This window comes from Oratosquilla oratoria, chromosome 8 (genome assembly GCF_046742065.1).
Source record: "Oratosquilla oratoria isolate Oo_2021 chromosome 8, ASM4674206v1, whole genome shotgun sequence".
Taxonomy (NCBI): Eukaryota; Metazoa; Arthropoda; class Malacostraca; order Stomatopoda; family Squillidae; genus Oratosquilla; species Oratosquilla oratoria.
In genome coordinates this window covers 76,221,952-76,242,643 of record NC_134784.1, presented here as the reverse complement: position 1 = coordinate 76,242,643, position 20,692 = coordinate 76,221,952, and the positions used below count along the sequence as shown (strand labels likewise).

General features: G+C 42.2%; 1 protein-coding gene across 3 annotated transcripts in view; it reads left to right on the top strand.

Annotated features, from left to right (window-relative positions):
• The window catches only part of LOC143027838 (guanidinobutyrase-like), a 65,008-nt gene that overhangs the window by 24,997 nt on the left and 19,319 nt on the right, over positions 1-20,692 (top strand). For all 3 annotated transcript variants that reach the window (XM_076189471.1, XM_076189470.1, XM_076189472.1), the window contains exons 5-8: positions 339-539; positions 770-914; positions 10,394-10,488; positions 12,924-13,028. In XM_076189471.1, the coding sequence (XP_076045586.1) occupies positions 339-539; positions 770-914; positions 10,394-10,488; positions 12,924-13,028 (546 nt within the window). The remainder of the gene's footprint in view (positions 1-338; positions 540-769; positions 915-10,393; positions 10,489-12,923; positions 13,029-20,692) is intronic.

Below are 20,692 nucleotides of genomic sequence, written 5' to 3'. Positions count from 1 at the left end.
CAGCTCGGTACCCATAAAATTGGCACTGCACCCTTGGCCTGAAGACTGTATCCAGCCATTGTGAGGCTCTAGGTTTCAAGATACTGAAACTCAAGTCTACAGTTATTGTTAGTCATAATATATCAGTAACAGCAAAGATACGAATCAGATATCCTGGTGACTGGTTTGGGGTTGTGACCCATAAATTAATAACCACAGTTTTACGTTGTCCCTCCTTTTACCTCTCCCTTTTATGCTATTCTCTTCTCCCCTGTTTCTTATTCTTTTCTTTCTTCCCTCCAGACCTCTCTATCAGGTTTAGCAAGCTCCACACTGATACTTCTCCTTTCCACTGGCAGGAGAAGTATGGCCCAGTTGCCCTCGTCCATGTCGATGCTCATTCTGACCTATCGGACATTTGCCTTGGGGCAACCATCAGCCATGCTACACCCTTCAGGAGATCCCTTGAACAGGACCTAATCAAACCAAATGCTTCTTACCAGATTGGACTCCGGGGTACCACCCATTCAGTTAATGAATATGAGTGGGCAAGGGAGCAGGTGAGCATGAGATGATCATAACAGGTGGGGATTAACTATACTCTGCAGATATTCTTAGATATTTTGTATCTTGCAGGATAGAAATGGTATTCCTAATCCCCCCATCTTTTACCACAGGATTTACACCATTCACATGTTATATTCTGAATATGTATAATTTAAGCATGTATTGCTTTCACCCCTCACATATTGCCAACATACTCAGACTTTGACATAAAAAAAAATTGCAGGGGTTCCGAGTAGTGGAAGCAAAAAAGCTGTGGCACAAAAGTGCTGAACCTCTCATGGAGGAGGTAAGGGCTCACATTGGTGACCAGCCTACTTACCTCTCCTTCGACATTGATGCCATTGACCCAAGCTTTTGTCCTGGTACAGGTAGGTAACAGATTCTAGATATTTAAAAAAAAAATCTGGTAAATCTCTAGATATCTAGAATAGGTACATACATATATCAAGGGCTTTTTCCTCCTTGCAAGGCATAATTCCACTCTCACCCATTACATCCCCACCTAGTCCACTCCCATTCACCATCATGAGTATGGGCTCATGAGTAGTAGACGTGCTTGGATGGCGCTCCCACATTACCAGTAATTCTAGGTGGCGAGAGTGCCGTGCGTTGATGGAAAAATATACAAAATGAGAGGTGACCGCGCCACCAACGCTACATAAGGAATTGCAGTGATCAAACGCTCTGAAAATATCTAAAAGTTTAAAACAGTTATGGAATATTGCGACGGTGTCCGGAAGTGTCAAAATCGTATTGTGAAAAGGATCCTAGTGTGGGTGGAAGGTCGTAAAAATAGGTCGGTCGGTCAGCCTCCACCCCCGGGTCACGGAGGCCCACCGCGTAGTTCAGAGGGCTAGTGTGGTTAAAAGTAGACATCATCCCCTCTGTAGGTGGACGGAAGCCTTATCTAGGCCTCACTTGATGACCAGTGTATTAAACAGTGTTCGATAAATAAGTGAAAATTGAAAAATGTCAGTGATATAACGGTGAAAAATGAAAATGACAGAGCGCAAAAAATGCCAAGCATAGAAGTGCAAATTAGAAGATGTGACCGAACTAAGGCCCAGATAGGACGCAGCCATGAAGAGTGACTGCGTCCTCTCCCCCCCCCCTTAACAACAAGCCTCCCCCCTGCTTGGTCCTTCTCCATTCCCTCCTCACCTTGGTCAGTCGCCCTTTCCTCCCTCCTCCCCTCTTTCCTTTCAAGCGTGCCAGAACAGCCTTGTAAGGACCATTTGGTCTGTTGCTGTTCGTTTGGCTATGTAACTCTCTCTACCCTCCTTTCTCTCCCTCTCTCCCCCCTCTTTCTCTCTCCTCTTCTTTTACTCCCTTTCTTTCTCTCCCCTTCTCCTCTCTCTCCCTCCCCCCTTTCTCTCTCTCCCCTTCTCTCTTTCATTCTCTCTTTCCCCTTCTTTCATTCTCTCTCTCTCTCTCTCTCTCTCTCTCTCTCTCTCTCTCTCTCTCTCTCTCTCTCTCTCTCTCTCTCTCTCCCTTTCCCCCCTTTCACGGCTGCTTCAAACAGTGAGATGGTGAGTGGTTGTGTTTCTGTGATCAGCGCCAAAGAGGTACAATCTCTAAGTAGTAGAATTGTAGCCTTAGGAGTGTAGAGAGCCTTAAAGAGGTGAATAGAGTTCTTCGCTTGGTCAAAAACACGGACGACAAACCATGTTTGGAACCTGGGTGGGAAACGGTGACAAGCAAAACATGGAGATGGTTAAAAGCCCTCACCAAGCCCGCTTGAATGAAGAAAAATTTCAAGCTCTCGCGGGTCTACAAGAAGAAGAAACGAAGAAGATGCAAGAGAAGGGTAGGGTAGTCGCTAGACCCCTGCCCACAGATAAGATTTTGGTTGTAGGGGATAGCCAGGTGAGGTATTTAGATAGGGCCTTCTGTGACAAAGATAGGAAGCATAGGACCCAGGTGTGTTTCCCCGGGGCGGGGATAGGTGATGTTAGAGACAGGATAGAAGAGTGTATAGTCGGGGAAGGTGTGAAACCCATAGTTTGCTTGAGTGCTGGGGAGAATGACATAGGTAAGTTAGGGAGTGAGGAATTGTTTGCGCGGTTTCAGGATGCGCTAGATAAGATTAGGAATAAGGGAGGGGTTCCTGTTGTATGTGGAATCCTTCCGAGGCGTAGAGCTGAAGGTATGTGGCATTCCAGGGCTATTGCGATGAATTGCAGGGTGGCAAAATATTGTAAGGCTAGTGGATGGGCATTTGTCGACAACTGAGATCGCTTTTACGGTAAGAATAATCTATATACAAGAGACAGAGAACACTTGTCACCCAAAGTATTTCGGCTCCTTGCTGAATCCCTTGAGCGAGAAGTAGGCATCCTGCACGGTTTTTTCAGGTAGATTACGTGGGAGTCGTGGGGGACGGGGAAGTATCGGAATATAGTTTAGGCAATAGAAATAGCTCAGAGAAGGACTGTGAAAAGAATCACCTAACCAGGTGGAGGGATGATAAACTAAAAGTTTATTATACAAACAGCAAAAGCGTAATAGATCAAATTTACTTGCTGCAAGGTAAACCATGCATAGAGAATTTTTATATTATATCTATTACTGAATCCTGGATCAAAATGGCTAATGGATATTTCCTTCCTGAAATCGAGATAGAATGATACAAGTTTTTTTCACAAGTACAAGGTTGGCAGGAGTGGAGGAGGAGTAGCACTTTTCGTTAAAAATACAATAAACTGTATTACTAACAATTAGATTAAAGAAGAGGCTAGTACGGAATCTATTTGGTTGGAGATTATAGGCAAGAATAAAAAGCTTATTAGCGTCCTATATAGTCCTAACCTCACTATTGAGCAGACTGATCCCCTGATTCATGAAATTCGCAGGGCGTCCCAGTACAAAAACGTTGTGATCATGGGGGATTTTAATTATAGAAACATTGACTGGGAAATTTTAGTAGGAGATCAGGAAGCGCAAAATTTCTTAGATGCGGTGCAGGATAATTTCATAAAACAAATGATTACCGATCCTACTAGGAAAGAAAATACTCTGGGCTTACTTCAAACTAATCATTAGCACCTAACGAGTAACGTAAAAGTGGGAGTTAATCTAGGCTCATATGATCATCAAGAAATAAGATTTAATATTAATTGGGAAGAATTAAATAGTAAGATTAAAGTTCCAGTACCGGACTTCAAGAAAGCCAATTTTGATGAGATGAGAGAGTATACAAGACATGAGGAGCGAATGGGTACACGAGGATGCCCGCGTCGGCGTCTTAATTATACACACACACACACACACACACACACACTTCAACGAATGGACGGCTTAGAAGACGTTCTGAAGAAAAGTGAAGTCTGTGGATCCCAACGCAAAGAGAAGTGCCTAGTGTTTTTGCAGGGTGGGGGGGAAATTGCTCGTGGAGTAGTGGGAACGTAGGGAAAGAGGAAAAGGGGAGGGATTACTGAGGGAAATGGAAGGAAATGAGGAGGGAGTAGACTTTGACCAGCCAGACAAGCGGAAGGTAAACAAAAGACTTAGCGAGGATCAAATGTCTAATAAAAATGTAAAGATTAGAAGTATAGAGAGGAGCAATACAGAAGAAAGTGACGAGAATATGTTCCAGGGATTTAAAGAGGGTGGGGGGGACACAACCCCCCCCCCCCCCCCCGACTGATAAGACTAGAGGAGAGAGTTGATAAGGTGATCGAGGACTTGGAGCGTAAGTTAGGTAACGTAGACTCCATTTTTCAAAGAATTGAAAGGTTGGAACAACTAGAGAAGGCTAACAGAAACTTAACTGAAGAAATAGAGGACCTAAAAAGACAGTTAGGAAATGTAAAGGAGGAGAATGAGAAATTGAAGAAGAATAGTAATGAAAACAGAGAGAAAATAGATACAGAAGCTAAAAATTGGAGAATAACTCAAGAAGGGAATAAGGTTTCATTCACTGACATAGTCAAACAGCAATTGAAAGAACATAATGAAGACTCAGTTATTAAAGTGATGAGACAGAAGGAGAATATAGTAAGAGAATTAGCTGACAAAAAGAAATGTATAATTATATTAGGAATGGAAGAGAAACATAACCCAGATAGAACTGCAAGAATCAAGGAGGAAAATGAAAGAGTAAGCAGTTTATTAAAATTAGTCCAGGAAGATGAACCAGAAATTATAAAGGAAATTGAGGAAAAATTCAGACTCGGAAAATATAGTACAGATAAGACCAGACCAATTAAGATTAAATTCAGGTCACAAACAACAGCAGAGAAAATTCTATCCAAGACAGGGAAACTAGCAACAAATGATCAATATAAAAAGGTATGGATAAAAAGAGAAATGAATAAGGAGGAAAGAGAGGCAGAAAAGCAGAAAAGAATTGAAGCTAAGGCAAAAAACGAGGAAAGAACGGAGTCAGAGAAAGAGAGATTCTATTGGAGAGTAGTGAACATGAAAATAAAGCAGTTCGACATACTAAAGAAAAACATAAGGGAAACAGAGAATACAATGGAAGTGGCAGAAAACTAAGAGTGTCTTACACAAATATAGATGGATTGATAACAGGATTGAATGAACTGAATGATTATTTGAAAGAAAAAGAACCGGACATAATGGGAATTGTAGAAACAAAATTAAAAGGCCCACTACCACCCAACAGTGTAGGACATGATACATACAATTATTGGATTAGAAACAGAGAGAAAAAACAAGGGGGTGGAGTTATGTTCCTGACTAAGAAGGATATAAACGTGAAAGGTGTCATATATGGAAAGAATACAGTAGAGATGATTATGATAGAAGTGGAAGACCGAGATAAGAAGAGCAGAAAATTTGTGATCAATTATGTGCCTCCGAAAACAGCCTCATGGGAGGAGAGTGAACATAAAAGTATGTTAGAGGACACAAAGATAGCATTAACTAAAATAATGGAAGACGGAGGAAGAATAGTTATGATGGGCGACTTTAATTGCAAAGAAATCTGCTGGGAAGAAATGACAGTAAAGAGTGGTGATGACTCATGGGGAAATGCTCTACTTGAGATGATTACTGACCATTCAATGACACAATGGATACAAGAGAACACTAGGTATAGAAATGAAGAAGAACCATCGAGGCTAGACTTAATAATTACATCTGAACCTAGAATAGTGGACAAGATTGAATATAAAACACCAATAGGTAAAAGTGACCACATATTGATTGAACTGGAACTTAATGAAGAAAAATATATGAAAAGAAATGAACAATATAGAAAAGGAAGAATGATGTATGAAAAAACAAACTTTGATAAAATAAGAGAATTCTTCCAACAAGAAAACTGGGAAGAAATATACAAAGAAGAAACAACAGTGGAAGAGAAATGGAATATTTTGACAAAAATTTACAAAAAAGGAGTGGAAAAGTATGTCCCAAGACAAAAACAAGAAAAAGAATATGTAAAATGCTGGTACAACAAAAGTTGTAGGGAGTTAAAAGACAAAAGAGACAAAGCCTGGAACAGATGGAAAAAAGACAGAAGACCTGAAAAATGGAAAATATATACTGGTTATAGAAATGAATATGTACAAAAGTGCAGAGAGGAAAAAAGAAAATATGAAAAAGATGTTATAGAAAAGTGTAAAGATCAACCAAAACTATTCTACAGATTTGTAAACAATAAACTGAAAAACAAACAAGACTTAGAGAAATTAAGACAAGGAGGAGTTGAATACACTGAGGAAATGGAAATGGCAGAAATTATGAACAAACATTTTAAATCAGTGTTTACAAGGGAAAATATACAACCTGAAGAGATTGAGTGGAAGGAAAAAGTCCCCCTATGGAAGAAATAGAAGTAACAAAGAATGAAATATTGACACACTTGGGTAATTTTGATGTCAGAAAATCGCATGGGCCAGATGAAATAGCAAACTGGATTCTGAAAGAATGCAGGAATGAACTGGCAGACAAAATACATAGCATAATAAGCAGTTCCTTAAAAGAAGGAAAAGTTCCAGAAGATTGGAAAAAAGCAAATATAGTACCTATATATAAAGGAGGAAATAAAGAAGAACCTACCAACTATAGACCAGTCTCTCTAACAAGTACAATAGCAAAAATATGTGAAAGAATTATCAAAAGTAGATGGGTAAAATACTTGGAAAAAAACAACGTACTAAATCCAAGGCAATTTGGATTCAGACAAGGACGATCATGCGTCACCAATTTAATATGTTTCTATTCAAGGCTAATAGATATAATACAAGAAAGAGATGGATGGGCTGATTGTGCATTTCTAGACCTAAAAAAAAGCTTTTGACAAAGTACCACATAAGAAGTTGCTTAAGAAATTAGAATATGAAGGAGGAATACAAGGTAAATTGCTAAATTGGATGGAAGACTTTTTGCAAGAAAGAAAAATGAGAGTAGTGATAAGAGATCAGCACTCAAAATGGAATGAAGTAATAAGCGGTGTCCCGCAGGGAACAGTTCTGGCCCCAATAATGTTTGCTATATATATTAATGATATGGATGAAGGAATTGAAAGCTATATGAGCTTCTTTGCAGATGATGCAAAATTACTGAAAAGAGTGAAAACTGAAGAAGATTGTGAATCACTACAGAGAGATCTAAATAAAGTACAAGAATGGAGTAGGAAGTGGGAGATGGAGTTCAATACAAAAAAGTGTAGTATAATGGAATTTGGAAAAAGCAAAAACAGAATAACAGGATCATATAATTTGGGAAAAGAAGGAATAAAAAAAGTAGAAAATGAGAAGGACCTGGGAGTCATTGTTATGAATAATATGTCACCTGAGAAACATATAAATAAGATTTTTGGAGAAACTTATAATTTAATAAGAACAATCAAAGTGGCATTTACATACCTGGATGAAGAAATGGTGAGGAAAATCCTAATCACCCTGATAAGACCAAGATTGGAATATGCAGCAACGATATGGTCACCAAGTACAAAAAAATGTATAAAAAAACTTGAAAGAATACAAAGAGCAATTACAAAACTGGCACCAACACTCTCAAAACTATCATATGAAGAGAGACTACAAAAACTTAAACTACAGACACTAGAGCAAAGAAGAGAGAGAGGAGATTTGATAGCTATTTACAGAATCATGAAAGGCATAGAAATTACTGATAGAGAGAATCTGATAAAATGGGATGACAGAAATACAAGAGGACACGGAAAGAAAATAAAAAAAGACAGCTATAGAAGAGATTTTAAAAAGAACAGCTTTCCTCACAGAGCAATAGACAGTTGGAACAAGTTAGATGAGAAAGTGGTGTGTGCAAAAACAATACATGAATTTAAAAATAGTTTAGATAAAATGAGATATGAAGACGGGACCCCACGAGCATAGCTCCCCTTCCCGTAAAATACAACTAGGTAAATACAACTAGGTAAATACATATATATATATATATATATATATATATATATATATATATTGTAGTTCTATATAAGTTACCCCAGGATTCTCTGAACTGGTTTGATCACGTTCCCTGTATTTATTAGTACTCAGAGTAAAAGAGAACGAGTAATACAGCAGTGACTTTATATTTTGTAGTGCAAGTAGTGTGATGGATCGTACATATGGCAGCCGATACTGCGAGCGAGATTTTGACTCGTACTGAAGTGATTAAAAGGGGCATTGGGAAAGAGGGGAATGTCTGTTGAGGAAGGAAAAAGACAGAAGATAGGAGTGAGTGTGGAATGGTTGTGTATGGATGATGTATGGAAGGGAGTGGATGGGGGCTCTTTCTACATGAGGAGACGAAGAAGGGGTCGCCGATTAAATATGGACCTGCATAATCTATGTGTAACCTTTGCCATGGGTATTTGGGCTATTCCCATGGATGCAAACGGGACCTTGCTGGTTCATTCTGGTGTATTGCACATTGTACACATTTGTTTACAAAGTTTTCGATGTCACTGTTTACCCTTGGCCACCATACAAGCAATTTAATAATGGCTTTAGATCTTACAATACCTTGGTGATTTGCATGAATTTCCTCTAATACTCTTTGTCTCAGTGATTGTGGCATGACCACTCAAGCACCTCTCAAGATGCAATTTTGCTCAACAATGAGTTCTGACCACACATCTTTGCATAAGAACATAAGAATGAAGGAGACTGTAAGAGACCATAAGGCCTACACTAGAGAGCTCCGTATCCATCACCACCTGTCATCCCCATCCATAAAGTTGTCTAATCGTTTCTTAAAACAACTGATAGTTTCAGCGCTTACTACATGATTACTAAATGTATTCCACTCGTCGACCACCCTATTAGTAAACCAATTCTTACCTATTTCTTTTTTAAATCTAAATTTGTCCAGTTTATAACTATTACTGCGAGTCCTGCCCTGTTGTTTTAATATGATGACCTTGTTTGCATCACCCTTGTTAGAGCCTTGGTTTACATAACTCGCTCATCATGGCTGAAGATTTTCCAGCAATAAGACTTTGCAAAATCTGTGACAACGCTGGGTCTTTACAAGTATTCTGTACTACTGCGTTAGCCTTTACAGGCAGATGACATGTTTTAATCAACAAAATACAATTTTCATGTACTTCCGCAGCTTTGTGTACTGATAATCTAGAGCAGTGCTTCTTAAACTATCTGAGGTGATGGACCGGCATTTTTTTTTTTTTTTTTTATGTTCCACGTACCGGTAATATTTCGTAGTAATATTAATTCATATCGGAAATTATATGTGTGATGAATATAGTGAAAGTTGACAATTTTTATTTTATTTATTTTGTAAACAAATATAACATCAAAACGTATAAAAAAAAAATTAGATTCTACCAATACCTCAAATGATTCCTTAGCACTGGTCGCGTACCGGTAGCTGATGTTTTCAAAATATCTAACTCGTGATAATTAATTTCTCGCCACCTATCCCTCTACCTACTTGCCTACTATTTGTCTACTACTTGTCTACCTTCATCTACCAGCCTCTTACAGACGGGAAAGGGAGGAGTGGAGGTGGAGGTAGAATGTAGATTGATAGAAACAAGTAAATGCCTTGAGGGATTAAAAAGTGTAATGAGAAAGACATTTGGGAATGGATGCTAAGAGGAGATTGTATGAAGGAGTGATTATCCCGATAGCACTGTATGGGGCAGAAACATGGAACATAAGAGAGAAAGAGAGGAGTTTGAATGTGCTTGAGATGAGGGGTTACTAGGCTAGATAGAGTGAGAAACGAGAAGATGAGGAGGAGAACAGGGGTGGAAAGTGAGTTGGGAGATAGGGTTGGTGAAAGAGTATTGGGATTGTTTGGACACATGGAAAGAATGGGTAAAGAAAGATTAGTAAAAGAGGTGTGGAAGGCAGAGGTGGAAGGATTGAACATGAGGGGACGACCAAGGATGAGATGGATGGATGGGGTAAAAGGGGCATTGGAAAAGAGAGGAATGTCTGTTGGGGAAGGACGGGAGAAGACGGAAGATAGGGGTGAAAGGAGAATAGTTGTGTCTGGATGATACTGTGATGCATGAAAAGGAGTGGGTGGGGGATGGGGGTGAGGGACTGTGTGAAAAATAAATTGACGCATCCCGAAGGGATTTCTCCACGTCTCCATTCCAAATGGAACTATATATATATATATATATATATATATATATATATATATATATATATATATATATGATGAAGGTGGAAAAAGAAGTCACGGGTCTAGTTCCGAGTTCCTGAGTTTATTCCAGACCGGTTTCGCCCCAAGTTTCTTCCTCTGAAGAAGCATAGAACGAAACCGGTCAGGAATAAACTCAGGAACTCGGAACTAGACCCGTGACTTCTTTTTCCACCTTCATCAACTTGTCACAATGTACCAGCATATATATATATCTTAGATTAATGTCTGCTTGCAGGAACACCCGAGATTGGTGGGTTGACAACTATCCAGGCAATGGAAATTGTTCAGGGTTGCCAAGGATTACAACTGGTGGGCTGCGATATTGTTGAGGTGAGGCTTTTATTGTTGTGCATTTTATTACGAATGGGACCAGTGATGAGAACCCACACATGGTCTCTTGAAATAAAACTAAAAATAATTTCCCTGCTGTTCAACTTCACAACCCATCAACAGCCTAGCTTCCTATCTGGAGATAGCCTAGAGGGGCTGGTACACAGCCTTTGGACCAAGCGCTGAAACTGTCAGCTTGTACTGTCTTCTTTTTCTTTTCCTTTTATTCTTTTTCGTTTACTTCTTCACCTTCACATAAAGAGAGTTGACAGTCAGTCACTATTGTCTCTAGTTTTATGGAGTGGAAACCTACAGCCTTACTGCAGCTGGTAACAGTCCTCAGGCCCTTCCATAGATATTTTTGGGGAGAAACATTGGACTGTTGTTTATGCTGTGCTTATGTGCAACTTTCTATGTCGCCAGCTAGATGTAGTAGGAGAAAGGGACTAGTTGTCAGTTCTCGTATCTTATAGGAAAAGGTGAAGGGAAGGTATCTTGGGCCCAGATTTGAGGCGAAATGCCAATGGACTGTACCTCCACATGGAGGTGAGGAGAGTAGATACATACATACACCAAGGGCTTTTTCCCCCTTACAAGGGAGGTAGCCAAAATAAAAAGGCATAAGTCCACTCTCACATTCCCACATACTCCACTCCCATTCACCACCCCACCCTCCCTCTTTTCTTGGCTCCTGGATGATGTGTCATTCTTACATCTCACCCACTGCCTTGGGTCAGAACCAATGTAGTAAGACACAGCACATCCACAGCAAGGCCGCTTCATTTAATTGGCAACCCCTCTCTCGTCCTCTCATAAAAAAAAGGAGAGAAATACCTTAGGGCTGCATCAAAATATCGTTCACACATACTTCCTAACCCCCCTCTCATTCTCCACAGACCTCCTCCTCTTTTCCAACGCCTCTTTCGCCCCATCCATCTCATCCTTGGTCGTCCCTTCATGTTCACTCCACCCAGCTGTCTTCCACACTTCTTTTACTAATCTTTCTTCACTCATTCTTTCTACAAATCCAAGTCATCCCAATACTCCTTTCATCAACATTGTCTCCCAACTGCTTTTCCACCCCCACTCTCCCCCTCACCTTTTCGCTCTATTGAGCCTAGTAACCCTTGCCATATTTCTCAAACATTTCATTTCAAGCACATCCTTACCTTTTTCTAAATCTTCCTCACTTATCTGCCTTACCACAAAATTGATCCACGCAACCCCTACTTGCCCTAAACCTATACTGTTCCTCATTAGTTACTCCCTCTGTTCCTCTCCTAATCCTCTCAATCAAAACCCTCCCATAAGCCTTTCCAATTACATTCAACAAAATGATCCCCCTGAAACTACTACATTTACATTTGCCCCTTTTCCCTTGTAAAGCAGAACTATACAGGCAATCCTCTAGTCCTATGGCACTCTACCCTCTTTTAGACAAACATTAAACAACCTCACCAGCCAGTCCACCATCATGGTCCCTCCTTTCTTTAGTCACTCTGCATGACACCCATCTAACCAAGGTGCCTTACCTGCTCTCATAATTTTAATAACTGCTTTCACCTCTTATTTTCTTATTCCTCCATTTTCTTCATTCAACACTAAGAGGAGATAACAGGAGAGTAGATAGGTTTTGAAAATGGGCATTAGGGAGATGATTCTCTCTACCATCCATCTTACAGGACCACCACAATCAGTTACCAATTGTTGATTCCTCCTGAATATTACAATTCTGTAAACGCACATTCTTACTACCATTATGCTGCACGCCCCCCCCCCCCCCCCCAGCCCCAACAGTTATTTTTAATCCGGACCAATTATGGGACCAATTATGGATACCTTGCAGTGGCCCTGCAAAATGAACAGCAAAGATACCCATTTTCATAACTTGTCAACCTCTTCACCTACATCAGGAGGTGCAGTCCTGAGGGCTGGTACTTGGTCTCCAGACAGCCCAACATCTCCCTATTGGTTTCGGTTGTATTTCTTACATCATTTCACACATGAAGAACTGACAACCAGTAACTGCAGCCAGTGAAACAGAGATGTTCCCACACCACAGGGAGTTCTGTGGGAGGGACGAAAGACTATTGCCAGCTGGTGTGGGGCTGCAGGTTTTCTACATAGTGAAACTTAAGGAAACTTACTATTGTTATCATTGTTGTTATTATTCTTATTTTTCTTATTTCTATTGTTATTATTGTTGTTGAAGAAAATTGTTTCTTCCTATCTGTCTCCCTCTCATGGTTATCCTAACTTTATCTTCTTTGATTACTTTACATCACCGACTCCTTCCAGGATAGTTTGATTATTTTATATCGTTATATACCCAGATCCTAATTAGTATTGCAACCAGATGTATATGTGCCATGTAAGACTATACTCCCACATAAAGAAGCACCTACAGTCTTGTTAAATATGTAACCAACCCACAGGTTTCACCACCGTATGATACAACTGGTACAACAGCGTTGACAGCAGCCAACCTTCTCTTCGAGATGCTTTGTGTCCTTCCAGGGGTACAGCACCGTTCTAGATAGGTCAGTCAGCAGTATTGTATCCTGTTAAACTTCCTTTCAGGGATCTTTTGTATCAATCGCCATTTTATGGAATCTTCAGTGTGGTTCTCCTCTATGAGGAGTCTTGCATAGTTACAAGAGATCTTGCTCCTTCAATCTAAGTCTTCTGCAGGAGAAACCAGCGGCAGTGGATTGATTGATATAGCCCTGGATGTCTGGTAGAAGACCCCATAGGGTTAGCCTATAGGTCACGCAGGGAAGAGACTTTGTACTGTTTGAAACAAATGTTTTCCCTGATTAAAATGTACAGAAAAGGATATGGAACTCCATGAGTATAGCTCCAGTTCTGTATATTAATACTACTATAACTTTCTTTATACATCTTTCCCCATTGTGTTTGGTTGATGTTCGAAAGTTCTTTATCCTGCCTAGTCATATGCCATCCTGTAACTACTACAGTTTTTCCAAATCGTCCATTAAAATTATGATTGCAACAAGTTATTGAAACACAGGGGAGGGGGACAAATGACGCGTTTATTAATCAGTGGTTATGCGTACATAGAGTGTTATGTGCTCACAGTATGACAGACGGGTATGGACTGACATGAGAGCAAACGTCGCTCGCTACGCAGAGCGAGAGAATGCCACGCCTAGTACACGTATAAGGCCTTGTCGGCCGTAACAAAGAGTTATTTTACTGGAAGCGTCGCTGCTGGTCGGGGCACGCCACAACACTACGGTGCCCTGTTAGTATTCTATACTAGAACACCTTGAAGCACTACACCCCACGCACACATACACACCGCTCTCGCAGGACCATCGCGAGAGGTATGCCTATTTGCGAGCCGAGGCGAGCGGCGGGGATCCACGCACGAGGACGGCAGGTCCTCCATCGAGGGATGGGACGCGACGGGGCGGCGTCTTCGGAGGCCGGTGGGCGTTTCCGAAGGGCGATGGGGACGACGATGCGCTGGTCGTACAGCGCCAGCTCCCCGTCCGCGGAGAGGGCGACCCGGAGCTTCCAATACGAAGGGACGGAGTTGGGTAGGGTGAGGCAGTCGGGCAGGAACCCGGAGGACACGCAGGTAAGCAGGTGGCCGTAGGTGGGGTTTGTCCGTGCCACGGCCCGGTGTCTGTAGAGCGTCCAATCGGCGTCGGCGGTGAGTGACGGGTCGTCCCTGCGAAGCGCCGGCGTAGCCGGTGACGACGCTCCTGACGTCGGGGTTTGCGTGTGGATGCGGCCCAGGTGACAGTAAGTATCTCCAGTGATAGTGGCGTATCGGGTTTCGGCGTCCGTCAGAAGCCGCGAGCCGCACTGGACGAGGCGTAAGTGCCCCTGACCGTGGTCTTGGAGGAGGGCGTGCCCGATGCTGTAGAGGCGCGACGCATCCGTCTGCAGTACCACTGGCAGGGCGGGGTCGAACGGCGCCAGCACGGGCGGTGACGACAGACCTCGCTTTACGATAAATGTGATGATCCTTGCTGCACCATTGAGTCAAGTTCTTCCTTCACTTAAACCTGAAATACGAACGGTATCGGCCTGGGCGTGTGGACAGCGAGGGGCGCCGCGTCGGCTTTCAGGTGTATTCTCATGAAGGGGGGATGGGAGACCCATCATCTTTCCTAGGAAGGCGGGGCGGGGATAATCCTTGGAGACCAGCATGTCGCTAAATTCCCGTAGGAAATAGTCGCGAGCGGCGGCCGGTGAGCTGTCAATGGGCAATGTTAACTCGGCGCATCTGTTCGCGTATGTCACCGCCAGGACGGGCTTTGGAAATCGGGTGGGACTATGGCCAAGCCGAAGAAGAGAAGAGGTGTTTGGACCTCCTCGTGAATCCATATGGCGGCGTTGCAGTCCCTGTCTTCAAATGTCAAGGTGGCCCGGAAGCGTTCCGTTGCAGGGGGCATGTGAAAGATGTCGGCCACGTACGTCGGCGCCAAGAACAGCGGCTGTAGGCTGGCTTTGGATATCTCAAACGTGCCTAGGTGGTGAGTGCTTATTCCCGTATTGTCCGCACCTGCATCGGGCAGCATACGGATGCGTCTGCCGACAGGTGGCGGAGTGCGATCGACCGGAAGCGTTTCGTTGCGGGGGTCATGTGAGATATGTCGGCCACGTACGTCAGCGCCAAGAGCGGCGGCTGTAAGTAGGTCTTTGATATCCCCGACATGCCTAAGTGCCGAGTACCTATCACCCTGATGTCCACACCTGTATCATGCAGCATACGGATGCGGATACTAACAGGTGGCGGAGGGGCGATTAGGGCCGTCAGGCACCGGGGCGGCAGGTGCCTGCCTTCCCGGGAAAAGGTGCGGGGGGACCGCTGAGGCGGGATGCATGCGCCTGGCGTGGAATCCTTTGCATGCCGACACGGCGCATGCGTGCAGGTCCTCCTTGACCTCCGAGACTGTCACCATCAATGATTCGTGTGAGCGGCAGTTGGTCGCTACCTTCTGCAGTGACACAATTGCAGCGAAGGAACATAGGCGTTGTACCAGTTCCAAGGTTGGGTGGGCGTGGCCTGCATGAGTCAGCTGGGGTCCGTAGGGGGTTGCGTTTGCGGGGGTTAGGGGGAAGCGGTGGGATGAAAGGCCCCTTTGTTCGCACCACTACATGTCTACGAAGGTGCGTCACACTATTGCACGGCATTTCACGGTCCAGAATGCACACTGTTGCCGGCACTGCACTCACGGCCCAGCATGTTCACTGTTGCCTATTCGTCTAGTTCTGTCAGTGCTTCGTTCACGTGCGCGCCGTTCACGTACGCGCCACCGATTCGCGTATCATCCCATTTTTCACTGTTGCAAGTTGCAAATAATAGCAATAAACTGCAAATCCTACTCACTGCGCCGTGTTATATTTGTAACAAGTTAATGAAACACGGGGAGGGGGGTTGACGCTCACAGTATGACAGATGGGTATGGACTGACATGAGGGTAAACGTCGCTCGCTACGCAGAGCGAGAGGATGCCACGCCTAGTACATGTATGAATGAGGCCTTGTTGGTTGTAACAAAGGGTCCTTTTACTGGAAGCGTCGCTGCTGGTCGGGGCACGCCACAACACGACGGTACCCTGCTAGTATTCTATACTAGAGCACCTTCAAGCACTACACCACAATAATGTCCATACAAGTCTCCTTTGGTCTTCCTCGTTCCTTCTATACACATCCATTCCTAGTCTTCTGTCCACTGTAACACTGCAGTCTTATTTTATATGATTTCTAATATCCACTATTTTGTCGTTCCTGTTATACTTATCACTGCACATCCATTACAGAAGTTTGCATTTTCATCCTATCCAACTTCTATCCACTAGCCAGGTTTCCATTTCATACATTATTGGTCTTACTACCAAATGTGTTTGAGATGAAATACCTGAAAAGTATGGTAGGGGTTACTAGGCTGGATAGAGTGAGAAACGAGGAGGTGAGGGGGAGAGCAGGGGTGGAAAGGGAGTTGGAAGATAGGCTTGGTGAAAGATTATTGGGATGGTTTGGACCCATGGAAAGAATGAATGAAAAAAGATTAGTAAAAGAAGTGTGCAAGGCAGAGGTGGAGTTAGTGAACGTGTGGAGGCGATCAAGGATAAGATGGATGGATGGGTTGAAAAGGGCATTGGGAAAGATAGGGATATGTTGAGGAAAGTAGGGGTAAGTGAAGAACGGTTGTGTATGAATGATGCTGTAATGCATGGAAGGGAGTGGGTGGAGGATGGGGGGTAAGGGAGTATGTGTGAATGATATTTTGACGTAGCCCGAAGGGATTTCTCCGTCTTCTCTTTTTCTGAACGAGGGGATGGAGGGAGGGGGGCTGCTGATTAAGTGAAACAGCCATGCTGTGGATGTGCTGTGTCTTGCTGTATTGCTTTTGACCCGGGGTAGTGGGCAAGATGCAGGGGTGACCTGTCATCCAGGAGCCAAGAAAAGAGTGAGGGAGGGATGGTGAATGGGAGTGGAGTATGTTGGGGGTGAAATGAGTAGGAGTGGATTTATGCCTTCGACTTTGGCCACTTCCATTGTAAGGGGGAAAAGCCCTTGGTATATGTATGTACTACCATCTTGAATATTTTGATTCCACATTCACATGGAACCCCTGACAACTTTCTCCAATTTTACTGATCTGACTGCACTGCTGACCTGTATATTACTATCTATATACCAAAAACTTCTTCACATAAGAACATAAGGATGGCGGAGACTGCAAGAGACCATAAGGCCTACACTAGGCAGTTCCTGTCATCCCTATCCATAAAGTTTCCAGCACTCGCTACATGGTTATTATTTGTGTGCAATATCCTTGTTAAAGCTTTTTTCCATTTAAACACTTCTATTAGATCACCCCGCACCCTGCGTTTTTCCAGAAAGGTGTAAGTTAAGGTGTCTAAGCCTCTCTATGTAGGGTAACTTTCTGAGCCCATAAATCATTTTGGTCTTTCTCCTCTGTACTGACTCTAGTGAATTGATGGCCATTCTATAAGACAGAGACCAAAACTGTACCGCATAGTCAAGGATAGGTCTAACGCTAGATAGAATTTGATAAATAACTCTGCACTTGTATATTTGTAACCGTCCTAGCAATGAACCCTAGTGCTCTGTTAGCTTTATTCCTGGCGCTAACGCACTGTTTCCTGGATTAAAAGTCATGACCGACTAGAACTCCCAAGTCTCTCTCACTAAATTTTCTTTAAAAACATGTTATCTAAGCTATATCTATTTTCGGGGTTGTGTAGCCCTACATTTCACGCACTGCACTTTGAGATATTGAAGTCCATTTGCCATTTCACTGACCATGTGTACAATTTCTTAAGATCATTCTGCAGAATCTTGGCATCGTCTCCTGACCTAATTAGGCGTTCTATTTCAGTGTCGTCCGCAAACTTACTAACATCACTATTAATCCTATTGTCCAAGTCGTTTATATACATAAGGAACAAGGGAGTTAGCCAAGTCAAAGGTTCACATCCACTCCCGCCCACCACACTTTCCTCCCTCTCAACTTAGCTCCTCATAGATGATGCGTCATCCCTGTATCCTGTCCACTGCCTTGGGTCAGAAGCAATGCAGAAAGACACAGTACATCCACTACAAGGCCGCTTCACTTAATCAGCAACCCCCCTTTTGTTCCGGTGTACATCCGAGTTAATGGCATTGTACGATTGTCATGCATTGTACTTATGAGTAGATTGGGAAATGCATTCTATCCTCCTTTTGTATATACTATGAAATTTATTTATATTAATTTATTAAAATTATTGTATTAATTGCACTTCCATGTGGTCGTGTATATTTTCCCCGCCAACCCAAAGTCGCGCCCGTGTCTATTACGCCTTCAAAGTGTACGGACGTTTTTGTTGTTGTGTTTTAATTGTAAAATTGATACATTTTTTCCCCTTGTAATATACTTTTATTAGCCACCCGTGCACATATGGTGGCAGCGTGTAAAATAATATTGTGAACATTTGATTTTGTGTTCATACGTGTTCTGAACGCTACTTTGAACTTCGAACATTTGAGATCTCTGGCTAGCCAGTTTCGTGGCATCGTGTGTTTGTGTTTTCTCTCCCCCTTTCTTTCATTTTTTCAGCCAGGTGATTTTATTCAGTGGCATTGGAACAATTCAAAGCAGTGACTTGAAACAAAATTTTACGTACTTAAATGCAGGAACATTTTCCTTTGGGCGCCCAAAGTGATTTTTTTTCCTAGTCCCACGTGGTTTTCACTTTAGCATTAGCATCAGATTATGATTTTTTCTATTATAGTCATCTCCATTCGTCACTGGTTTGCCTCTTGTTCCTGAGTGCGTCGACTGTAAATCTTGAACCCGGATGGAATAGGATTTCTGAACAATATTATATCTACGTAATCTTATCGGACATTGATTTGCGTTGGCTGCCTTCTCCAGTGACTGGCCCTTTTTAGTATTTTTCATTGTACTCAGGCTTGTATTATTTTTGTTATGTATGTAGTGCTATATTGTTTTTCTGGTTTTATATATATATATATATATATATATATATATATATATATATATATATATACAATTACTTCTCTGGTCAGGCATATTGCCTTGATGGCAATCTTTATTTCCGTCGTGACGTCATTTCATGACGATAACGTTTTCTTTGTTTATTAGAGATTTGATTTCCTACAATTCTTTCATTGTGAATCTTGGAATTGTGATTCATAGGGAATTGTAATTAAGTGCCTTAATTGTGAATAGTTTGTATTAATAACGCTCTTGCTTTGTGTATCAGAGCGAATATTATTGTTTACGTTCTTTCAGGTCATTCTTCTGATTCGAGGAGTGTATTCATTGCGATCGCCATTATTAACTGTATGTATTTTCTTTGTTTTGACTTTGATATTACTACAAAATGGGTTGTTGTTATCTTATCCCTCTTTTAATATGTCTAAAAAAAAAAAGCTACCATCCTTTCTTCATTCCCCATATCCATCTGACACAATGGCTCATACTTTCGCATTATTACTTCAAGATCCTTCTGTTCATAAGTTTTCTGGTGATGATCCCCAATAAAAAGCTAGTGATTTAATTTGCCAAAGCGAAGATTGTATTGCAAATACTAATGTTTCAATGGGGACTGAGAAATTTTCTTTTGTGAGGTCACAGTTTGTGCCTAATTCAATGGCTTCCGAGTTGTTAGCTGTTTCGTGTCTCGACCCCAATTCTTTGGATTACAGTTATGAACGGTTTCGGTCTAATTTCCATAAAAATTCTGATACCCCTGTAGGCAATTCATTTCAGTGGTGTTTTAAGCTGGCTGATGTTCTTACATCCAGATTGGGCACTCTTGACTATAGGCGGGCTCAGGCCCAGGCCAGCAAAATTGTAGTTGAAGCCTTAGATTCTCTCTCCCCTTCAGAGTGGGTAGATAAGGGTACTATCACTTTAGATAGGTTCCGCCTTATTTTGGAGTTTCTTGTGTACATTTTCTTAGTGCCTTTTGAGAGGAGAGCTGCCTCTTCTCTCAGCTATAAGACAGATGAGACCCTACTATCTTTCGCAACAAGGCTTTCATGTAAACCTAAGGAAGTGCCTTCTGGTTCCTTGTGTATTAGCAATGCTCAGTAACATGCCAATATTCCTAATTATCCTCCTCCATACCCTCAGTCTTCAGTTCTTACTCACAGCTCCCCTTCGTCTACATTTACCTCTCCTGTACTCACATGTACCTATTATAATAATTCAGGTCATTCAATTTTTTTTTTTTTGCTGTAAGCGTCATGTACACGAGTCAAGGCAGTCCCCTGTCCATAGGAATTTATCAGATGTTTCTTCTAATATGACGCATGATCTCTCTAGAGTAGAGCCGCGGGATAAGCTTAGCTACTGTCATATCCACGGTCATTGTAAACACTCGACTGATCAGTGTTTCGAGGTTTTCAGCCTAGACAATTTCTATCCCATTTTCACCAGCGCCCGTTTCACAAACCAAAGTTTTGACCAGAAACGTTCGGTCCCAGATCATCCGCTTGCTGGCTGCTGAGTCTTCTCAGTTACTCACCTTCCAATTTCTTACAGAGAATACACCTATTTCAGTCACTGTAGATACTGGTGCAGAATGTAGTCTCATAAGTAGAAAAGCTTATTATGCTCTCCAGGGTTTGTACAATCTCCCTTTATCTCCTTTTTGTAAGAGTTTACATTCTGTACAAGGTTCTCCCT